This window comes from Alosa sapidissima, chromosome 17 (genome assembly GCF_018492685.1).
Source record: "Alosa sapidissima isolate fAloSap1 chromosome 17, fAloSap1.pri, whole genome shotgun sequence".
NCBI lineage: Eukaryota > Metazoa > Chordata > Actinopteri > Clupeiformes > Clupeidae > Alosa > Alosa sapidissima.
This window is the reverse complement of record NC_055973.1, coordinates 26,274,823-26,285,877: the sequence shown is the minus strand read 5'-3', so window position 1 is coordinate 26,285,877 and position 11,055 is coordinate 26,274,823. Positions and strand designations below refer to the sequence as shown.

At 43.9% G+C, this 11,055-nt stretch overlaps 1 protein-coding gene across 1 annotated transcript; it reads left to right on the top strand.

Moving 5' to 3' along the window:
• Positions 1 to 274: 274 nt before the first annotated feature.
• LOC121687870 (melanocortin receptor 4-like) lies at positions 275 to 2,085 on the top strand. Its single transcript, XM_042067008.1, has one exon. The coding sequence runs from the start codon at positions 1,061 to 1,063 to the stop codon at positions 2,066 to 2,068; it is 1,008 nt and encodes a 335-aa protein (XP_041922942.1). The 5' UTR covers positions 275 to 1,060; the 3' UTR covers positions 2,069 to 2,085.
• Positions 2,086 to 11,055: the final 8,970 nt, after the last annotated feature.

The following is an 11,055-nucleotide window of genomic DNA, read 5'->3' as shown; positions in this document are numbered from 1 at the left end:
CATTGGTGGAAATAAAATCCTAATTGTTTTTTCTCATAGCCAAACTCAACCTCATTAAGAAAAAAGAAGATTCTGCAGCTTAATGACACATCGCACCCTCTAAAGCCTGAAGTCTCTCTACTGATTGGCTGAGGGCAGCAGCGAGGGGGTGGCGTCCCTGACAGGGCTTAGACTATTACAGTGCGCAGAGCTGGTAGAGGGATGACACGACAGTCGCTCAGCTGTGTGCCTGACTGTGCCTGCCTGGGTGTGTGTGTGGGAGGGTAAGCGTGTCTGTGCGATTCGGAGTCTTTGCAGATCGACAGTGAACTCTGGTCTCTCTCTCTTTTATTTTTGTCATTTATGTCAACTCTGTTCTTGTTAACCTTTTACTCAGAACTTGCCTTTCCCTCGACTCTTCTCTTGACGTTGCCATGCCTTCTACTTTCATCTTTCCTCTCATATCTCTCTCATAGTTTATTTAATCTGTCACTCTCCCTCTCTCTCACTGTCATTCTTTCTGGTGTTCTTTCATCAGTCATTTACTTTTATCCACCCCCTGTAGACTCAGCACTTTCGCTCTCTCTCTCTCTTAATCTATCCCCTTTTGTCCTTCTCCCTCTCTCTCTCTCTCTCTCTCTCTCTCTCTCTCTCTTTCTCTCTGACTCTTTCTCTCCCTTTTGCTCCCTGCTAATGGCTGTTAGATGAGTGTGTAAAAAAGGCAAAGTAAGAGTGTGTGAGCGTGTGTGTGCGTGCTTGCGTGGGTACTTTGTATTAAGGCTCGAGGTGTCGTCAACAGATGTGTGTTGAAGATGCCTGTGTGTGCGCACGTTGATCTCAGGCAGAGGAGAGAATCCTCACACAGCCAAGGACGATCACACACCTGCTGTCCGACTCCGACTCGCGCGCCATTCCGTCGCCCGCTCTCCCGCGTCTGACTCGGATTTTTGGATTAAGGGTCCGCGTGCGTGCTAGTGGTGCCCCCCGGGGGGAAGTCTGCGAGCATCAAAGACTGCGGAACAAGGCTGAACAAAGGATTCAAGTTCAGGAGGGCAGGAGAGGAGAGCTCCTTTTGAAACCAATGACCATGAATGCTACTCCGCACTTCGGACTGATCCCAAGCTACTTCGACACAAATCTCACTCACCTCATGGAGGGAAAGGACGCATCCTCCTCCTCATCGTCGTCAGAGGGTTGCTACGACCAGCTGCTGATCTCCACCGAGGTCTTCCTGGCGCTGGGCATCGTGAGCCTCCTGGAGAACATCCTGGTGATCGCCGCCATCATCAAGAACAAGAACCTGCACTCGCCCATGTACCTGTTCATTTGCAGCCTGGCCGTGGCCGACCTGCTGGTGAGCGTGTCCAACGCGTCCGAGACCATCGTCATCGCGCTCATCAACAGCGGCACGCTGGCCGTCCCGGCGGACATCATCAAGAGCATGGACAACGTTTTCGACTCCATGATCTGCAGCTCGCTGCTGGCGTCCATCTGCAGTCTCCTGGCCATCGCCGTGGACCGCTACATCACCATCTTCTACGCGCTGCGCTACCACAACATGGTGACGGTGCGCCGGGCGCTCCTGGTCATCTCGGCCATCTGGGCGTGCTGCACAGCGTCCGGCATGCTTTTCATCATCTACTCAGAGAGCACCACGGTGCTGGTGTGCCTCATCAGCATGTTCTTCACCATGCTGGCGCTCATGGCCTCGCTCTACGTGCACATGTTCCTGCTGGCGCGGCTGCACATGAAGCGCATCGCCGCGCAGCCCGGGAGCGCGCCCATACGCCAGCGCGCCAACATGAAGGGCGCCATCACGCTGACCATCCTGCTGGGCGTCTTCGTGGTGTGCTGGGCGCCGTTCTTCCTGCACCTCATCCTCATGATCACGTGCCCGCGCAACCCCTACTGCACGTGCTTCATGTCCCAGTTCAACATGTATCTTATCCTCATCATGTGTAACTCCATCATTGACCCCATCATCTATGCCTTCCGCAGCCAGGAAATGAGGAAGACTTTCAAGGAGTTCTTCTGCTGCTGGTACAGCCTGCCCAGCTTCTGTATCTGCGAGATGCTCGGGAAGTACTGAGCAGAGAGGAGGTGTGTGTCTCTCTGTGTTTGTTTGTATGCATGCATGTGAGTTGTGGTATACAGGTGTGTGTGTGTGTGTGTGTGTGTGTGTGTGTGTGTGTGTGTGTGCGTGCATATGAGTGTGTTCAGAGGTGCGTGCGTGCGTGCGTGCGTGTGTGTGTGTTTAGAGGTTTGTGTGTGTATGTGTGCTTGTGAGTATTTGGGTATGTGTGAGTGTATCAATCTATTTGGACAACGTAGGTGTACTGAAATTCCAACCAGGGGTTGTGCATTTATACACAGTGCTATAATGCTCATGGAAAAGAAAACACAAAATTAATTTCCGAGGTAAAAAAAAATATGGCAAAGAGATTTTTTGGGAAAACACACCATATTTGAAGGACAAAGTGCTCTTTCTGTTGAGGAATATACTCTGGAACTCTTTATGCAGACCTCATGGTGGTTGGGATGTAAATTTTGTGCATATATATATTTATAAACTGAATAATGAGAACATTTGTGTATGTTCTGTCTCCTGAACCGAAGGAGAGACCATGTTTCTTGATTCAGATTGCTCACACACAAACACACACACACACACACACACACACACGCGCAAACACTTGCAAACATGCACATACACACATCCCCCTGTGCCTGAACCGATGCAAATTCCTGCTTTTCTGGAATCAAACTTGCACAGCGAGAAGGCAAAATACTCAGCCAAACATACACAGATATACACACATTTTTGCACACACTATTGAGCCAGGGAGGAATTACTACATTTTGAAGACATCTACTTCTATTTTAAGTCCACTATGAGCTGACGTTACCAGCAGTGGATGAGATTTTGATTTGACATAGACTATATGTTTTTGTCTGTGGTCAATATTGCTGCTTGCTGTAGTGTTTGCTGATGCCTGTTGGCCATGCATTTCCACAGAATTGGCCAGCTCAGATTGGCCTTTTCGGCAAATTAAGCCTTTTTGGATGTTTTATATCTGTTCACAATTTGTATACTTGGACAAGAGCTGCCATCAAAGGGCTCCTGATTTACTGCTTAAATAAGCTTATCACAAACACACACACACACACACACACACACACACACACACACACACACAAACACACTCTCACAAACACAAACACACTCTCTCACACACACAAACACACTCTCTCTCACACACAAAGACTCTCTCTCTCTCTTTCTGTCAGTTTATTTTCTTGCGCAGATGCCCGAGGCATTTCACCTATTTGCACATAGTGACATGACCTCATAAAGTAATTGTGTTCATTCAAACATCCCAGCTATGCATACAGAAAAAAAAGAATGAATTAGCTCTGTGATGTACAGTGTTGATGATGAATTGTCTTGTCCAATGTTTCCCTGTGTTTATGTACGACAGAAAAGCTCTTGTTGCTCTTTCAAGTGCTTAGTGGTCACAGCCTTAACAATGTTGCACTGTGATGTGTAAAACAAAAAGTGAATTTATTTTCAGTTGATGCACCCAAAGATATTTTAATAAAAGATCTACGTATTGACCGAGACCCTGAGATTTGTTACCATATAACAATATGAATCATCTTATGAACTCTTATGGACCTTCTAACGTTCTATGAACACACACACACACACACATACATCAAAATCACTTATTTTGCATTATATATTTTGAATTAATGAATATTACTTTGTACAAATTTACTTTTCACTTTGACATTAAAGAGGGCATTTTTGTAAAGTATTATATAAAAAAAGCCAAATTAAATTGATCAAGATTCCATTTATAAAAGCAGTAAAAGTGGAAATATCCAAGGGGGGGTACTTTTTATAGGCACTGTATACAACATGGATGGATCAATGCCTAGAACATATAGCAGGAGGGGTTCAGTATCTCATTTGATCTACATTATACATTTCATAGCCATACCTGCCTGCAAGATCAACAGTGTGGGCAACAGCTGTGACTTGGTGTCCTCTTTGTTGCTGGAGAGCGTCCAAGATTTGTGTTCACCCGACGTGATCACGCAATTAAAACGTTTGGAATAGTTATAAGATTGCATGCACTAACACGAACCATACACATGGACACTAACGAGCTGTAACTTCAGCAATAAAGACACTGCTGTATGTGCCATCACAGCAGGCATTAGACTTGATGGAGGTTCATCTTGATTAATTGACTATAATGACAACCGCTGTATATCGTGGTTATGGGCCCCAGAGGAATCTCACATCACTGGCTGGGACTGTGGCATGCTGAGAAGTGAATCTGTTGTTGTCGTCATCAGCCCTTGTTTTGTGAGAGCCAAGAAAGACTCCACCCTCTTGACCTAGAATGGCTGAATAAATGATGGGTTGTCAACATTCCATGACACTGCGGGTCCTTCTGGAACAGCAGTAATATTTCCATGTGTGTTCCTAACGCAGAGCCGAGGAAACAATAAATTAGAGCTTGAATGTGGTCAAGCAATCTCAGGTAAGGTTATGAAGCACATTTTGTGTTTGTACATGTATAGAACATGTATATACATGTATTAGAAATACTGCCTATCCCTGGCAACATGGTAAAAAGATGAAAATGACTTGATTTTACTTTCAATTCCTTTTACATTCTCCAAGTATAACATTAACATTTTTCATAACTCCATGTAGGACGTTTCTGTACATAAATGTAAGCACTGTGGCAGACTGGCAGTAGTAATGCAATATTTAGAAAATGTAGGCTACTCTTGTACTCTTGATACTCAAGTACTTTTAAAAACAAGTACTTTAGTACTTTTACTTAAGTAGACATCTGACTGTTGTACTTTTACTTGTACTTGAGTAAAATTTAGCAAAGGGTATCTGTACTTTTACTCAAGTAATGAAGCTGTGTACTCTGTCCACCTCTGTACACAACACACAATATGTACATGACAACATACATATTCATATGATAATGTAATTCAATAATTAAAAAACTAGAGTCTAGTGTTTGTTGTGCATTTGTTTACATCTAGACAAGGAAAGAAGTAAAAAAATCCTTTTGTTGGACGGGGGTGTTCATGTCCTTAAAGTTGTCTAAGGCATGAGAGTAGGAGTGCTTCAGCTTCTGTTTGTGCTGTGAGCTGTTTCTTTCTCTAAAGTTCCCTGATCATTTTAAAAGGATGGTTAGTCATGGCCAGTTTGTGTCCTGGAAAACCAATTACAACAACAGCAACTTTATCAAGGCCCGAAGGTGATGCGCGGTAGCCATTACGCGTCAGCACGCTCACCACACACCAGCTTCGGAGAGGGTGAGGGAATGAGAGACTGAGCCAACTACACTGGGGGATGATTAGGGGGGCAGGTTCAATGAGCCAGATTAAGAATTTAGCCAGGGTACCAGGGAATCCCCTAGTCATTGCAATAAGTGCCACTGGATCATTATTGAGTCAGGACCTCAGTTTAACATCTCATCCAAAGACGTCATCCAGTGACACAAACCCTACCGGCTGGAGCACACAAATGAAGGCAATCCAACGCTTAGAAAATGGTGCTGACACACAGCCATGTCCCCGCCAAGGGAACCATGATTCAGATTACAGGTCTCAAATGGAGCAATGGTGTTATTTGTTCCACTGGTGGGCGTCTATCTGTCATCAGGGGCGTCGGACTGGGGGTAAAACCACTACCGATTATAGGGGCCCAGGTAGAGAGAGGGCCCTTGAAAATGTAATCTGTAATATATTTTATTACTTTGATATTTTAATTTCCTAATTAAATTTCATAATGAATGTCAGATGAAATGTAAAGTTAGTGTTAGTGTTGAGGGGGGGTCGATGAACATGGGGGCCCATCAGGACTGCCTATGCAGGGGCCCAGGATCTTGTGCTACGCCCTTGTCTGACAGGGTCCACTTCATGCAAAATTCCACACCTGACTGCACTCTCTCAATAGTTGACTGACAGAAATCCAATAAAGGACACTATAGACTTCACTGTGAAGTCTATTCAACTCGATATCCCTGGTGACGCATGACCACACATAAGAGCAAAACACAGCTGAAAGACAGCTCAAAGTAATGGCTGTCAATCGATAGAGGAGTGGGCAGTCGCTGGGCCTAAGTATGCTGTATGTGTATTATGAGTGTGTAACTGGCCCACAGCTGGTGGTCTGGTTGAGTTGAGATCACAAGATCACTGACCAACCGAAGCTCTGAAGAACCTCTCTGTGCTGCAGTGTGTGGGAATCGTCTCACACACTGGCCATACCATCATGTGGTCGCCATGCTGCGCTAGTAAATGCACACCAGATATGCTCACGCAAGCACAAATGCACACAAAGCACACACACACACACACACACACACGTACACACACAGATATGTCTACAGTATGTCTGCTTTGATGTTGCAAATAATCTTTTTTAGACATGATTGCTTTTAGAGAGACATTAAAAAATTATGAGGCAGCTACCCGCTCTGACTCCCGCTACCCGCTCTGTGGGAGGTCATACAAGTTCTGGCCACTTTCTCAAACTGGGTAATTGCACAAAAATACGTAGTCGTGGACGTACGCCTTCCCTACACCATCATGCTTATCTGGCACCATTTTAATGCTACATCCTATCTCCTCTCAGAATGCATTCACATGTCAACAAGCTATTTTGTGTAGACTTTGAACCATTTTAGGTTCAAGTTCAAGTTCAACTCATTCAAGTTATGCAAGAGGAACTTTTCCATCTTCATTATCTTTTACTCGGGTAAATTTGTAGATAATCTCCCATCCACTAACGTTTCCATGAGAGAATAAACTGAGTGATTGAAGTTAAATGACCGTGTAATGTGAGTTCCATGTATGACACACACACACACACACACACACACAAATATACACACAGCATGGTGTGTTTGGAGGGACTCTGCGGCATTGACAAACATCTACAATCTCGCGTCACAAATATCCGTGTAAAAATGCTGCAGCTCTATTTTGCGGGTGGCCTCGATCAGGCGCGTTTGACCGAGAACTCTCTGTTCCCTTCAGCAGCTCTTGTGCTTTCAATTCGCGCCTCCTCCTCTGCTCCTCGTTTATCCCCCCGTTTGTTTTCTCGATCTCACTTCCCCCCCCCCCCCATATTTCTGCTGGTCTCTGAGGAGCCATTGCAATGAGACAGCAAATTAGGTGCAAGGCATCACCCATAAACACATTCTCTCTTTCTTTCCCCCCTGCAGTAATTGGAACATTTACGCTAACGAGACCAAGGGCTGACAATACTTATTTACCCATAAACACACTGACTTTTTTCCAGTCGGTAACTGACATATTTAAGCTCTCGCTTACTGGCTCGTTAAGGCATGGGTATGTAGTCACCCGTTAGATCCATTGCTGTCATTCACAACTCGCATGGTCCATTCCTGCGCTTGTAAATGTGCGTGTAAATGGCTCACATGCACAATAACCTAATCACTCACAATCACTCATCCACATAAACTAAATGAATGAATCAATCAATCTTTCATGTTATTTTGAAGAGAGAGACATAATGTCCTTTCTATAATATGAGCAGGATGTTTATCTTCTCAGTTGTTTTTTTCTGGAAATGCCTGAATTGCTCCCATCATCTAAATGTAATGACTTCACACGTTTCAACTTCTCAGTCATTTTTCCTGTTCTGGGGAATGCCAAGAAAGACAGTTGTGTATGATAACAGACGTACGGATCTCGGATCTGCATCCCTTACCGCCACTCCAAGGCCAAGTCTCTCTTGTGCTCAACCCTTCCTGTGTTTTTCAGCCAGTATATTTTCATTACATTTCATTTCACAGGTCTCACCCTCATCCTCTGCGCCCAACCCTCTCCCTCTCATCCCTTTACAGTGGAGGTGCTTATCGCTGTTCGCTGAGTGTAAAATTACAGGGTAGAGCCTACAATTTTCAGCTCAAGGCTGCACATTTTCTCTCCAAATGGCTAATACCAGGCTGTTGTGGTTGCCATTTACAGGCTTCTTTTGAATGTGCCATAATGTGTCCTGTGAATCTGTTTGAGCCATTCTTTTAATTATGCCATTGTTTGAAATTAACTTTATATGCGATGGGCATTTTTAGTAGCCTAGAAATCTAGACGCACCCTAGCGGCGGCAAATTAATTTGCTCAGCCTGTACGTCTAGTAGCAAACCATAGGAATTTCTATTGGCTAACACCGTGGATGTTATTCAACCACAGCGCTCTATTTTGTTAGAGAGTCTTAAGGCGGGCTTAACAGGATAACGACAGTCCTGCGACGGTGAACAACAAGGAAGGTGGCTATGGCGAACGAAGAGCGGTTGTTTGAATCGGCGTTGGCGTCAACTTTGGAGGAGTTGGACTTGTGCTTTTCTTTGAAAGTTGAGCAACACAATGCACTTAAGTCATTCCTTTCGAAGAAGGATGTATTTGCCGTTTTGCCGACCGGATACGGATATGGTCGTAGCGCTGGCCTATTGCATGCCTAGGCAGTTTGAAAGACAATTCTCTGCCCGCCCCTTGGATTAAGCGAGGTGAATGGCTCGATTCCAGACTATACATTTCAATGATATAGGATGGCCCGCCAGGCTACATTTTTAGGCTTTTCCCTCTCGAAATTGCACTGTGCCTACTTTAGAGGCCACTGCCTAGTTTGGCCTACCATCAAATGCTTGGTCTCTTTAGAAAGCTGAGACCTTGTAGTTTCTTAGGGAGCAATCAGAATAGCTGTGGAAAGTGCTGGCACAGAGGTACAGAGGCTAGAATACTGTTTTATATTTCTGCCGGATAACAAGCATCTCTGAACTGACCACATTTCAGCCCTCTAGGTCACTTGATATCACCTAGAAACTGAGCCCTAGCACCTGGTCTTGTGAAGCTGTGTGCAAAAGTAGATGAATATAGAATAAAAAATGAGTGCTTTTATTTGCCAAGGTATGCTCATGCATTTTGTAAAATGCCGTGAAGAGCCGTGTAATAAATAACAATATGGTTCATAAAATTGATTTAGAATGTTGGGGGGAGGTGGGGTAGGTGTGCCGTGGAAGGCACACTGTTCCATATGTAAGGGATAATGTATAGAACACCGGACATTATTGGGAAGATAAGTCCCGACAGGGCGAATCTTGTTCCGCCCTGAAGGGACTTATTCACTGATTCTAATAGAATTCTATCACTAACAATCGACAGATGTCAGACCAGACGTGTGACTGAAAAACGCCTCAATAACGGCTCTGCCGTAAATTTCCAGTAAGTGTGGTGCAGAGGAGCAACACGCGTCAACTTGAAGTTCCGAGAATCGGCTCCTACGTTTAGCCGCCCTGAGCTCTACTTGCTGAGGACCAAAGGGGTGATCTCTGACCATCCATTCCGATCACTGGAGCTGTGATCGCTGGACGGAATGAGTGCAGGCGCTGTGGTTCCACAAGCAATCAGTGCCATATGCACTCTCCATTGCCTGTAATTGGTAGAAGAGACAGAGTGGAGAGGCAGTATTTTTATATGAGTGCTTCTTTTTAATGGGTCTACCGCAGAGTGTCCTCTGTGACTCTGACGGGTTGAACATCTCTGTCCTGCTTAGCTCTGTATGTCTGGACACTATGGAAATAAAAAAGGTTATGTAGAGGATTTCCACCTTTTTTTAACACCCATCTGATGCATAGCAATGTATGTCATCACATACACACACATGCATGCATTTAGTCATACAAACATGAGTTGAATTTATAGTATATTTTCTGACTGTACTGTATCGGTCCAGTTCAGTACGGCCAAACAGGTGATTGGTCATTTACACCTCGCTGAACACCCCATATAGCATATAGTTGGATAAATGTTAGACCTTCAAAACACCTGTTTATATCTATATTATAGAAAGGGATATGTTGTAGAACAAGGCTTGATGACATATATATATATATATATATTTTTTTTTTTATGTCAACAGGAAATGATTGGTTTCCCAAGTTTTGTATTAATGGTCCTCTTGTGTTCTTTGCTTGTTCTTGTTCATGGGAATCTGGCAGCTTGCCTTTTTCTTTTTCATTTCATAAAAGAGCTTCCCGCCCCTCAAAGATAATAAGGGACATTCTGGATTCCCGAGGGACGAAATTCATTACAGCAGAAGAGTCGTGCAATCAGTGATCTGTATACAAACACAGCATCTCAGATCAGATGAGAGAACTGTCACCATTTATGTGAAAGTCTCACTACGTTTTGACCTATACATAGCGCCATACACCTAATCTTTAATAATATCATACACTGCAGCCCCGCATTAAAACCCTGGGGTGATATTTGGTAGAAATTCCATACACTGACATTTAGGAACTTGGAAAAAGGAGTTTAAAAAGCATTTTCTGAAATGTGATCTCTATTACGCCATGAGCACAGAGCCTGTGTGCTCTCCGGCCTTGAGGGGCTGACAGCAGAGCCAATCCCAGCCCAACCCAACCCAACCTTGCTCTCTTTGGATCAACAGCATCAATTGCACACGGCTTCAATTTGACAACAGGCTCAAATAAAAAGTTTAAGTGTATGTGTGTGTGTGTCAGAAATGAGAGAGAGACAACATAATGCAAATTAAATAAAAACTTGAAGGAAACATAATCCATCACCAAAAAATCAGGAATTTGTCTGCCTCAGAGGAAAACAACATTGATGATTTATGTAAAGTAAAAAAAGACAAGTGACACATTTTGATTTAAAGAAGATTGGAATTAACATCAGTTTGCCCTCTATCTTCAGATGGCCATGACCTTGTTTCAGTTAACTTTTACAAGGGTGTATATCCAGTGGATGCAGCTGCATATTAAACCAAACTTGATGAAATAACCTACATTAATAACTTAAATTAAAATAAAGCAAATTAAATCAGCATCGCAGCATGACAGATTTAGAGGCTAAGATTGTTTGTTGAGCCTTTCCCTGTAATTAGTGAGTCACTCCGAAACACATGCAGATGTTTCCACCAGTTGTCAAACTGATTGTCGTCTGTAGTGAGCAAGTGTGTCACTGCGTGCGAATAACATAAGACAT

Bases quoted from the DNA above. Each gene is read 5' to 3' on its own strand.
- LOC121687870 (XM_042067008.1), top strand. From the start codon at position 1,061: ATGACCATGAATGCTACTCCGCACTTCGGACTGATCCCAAGCTACTTC.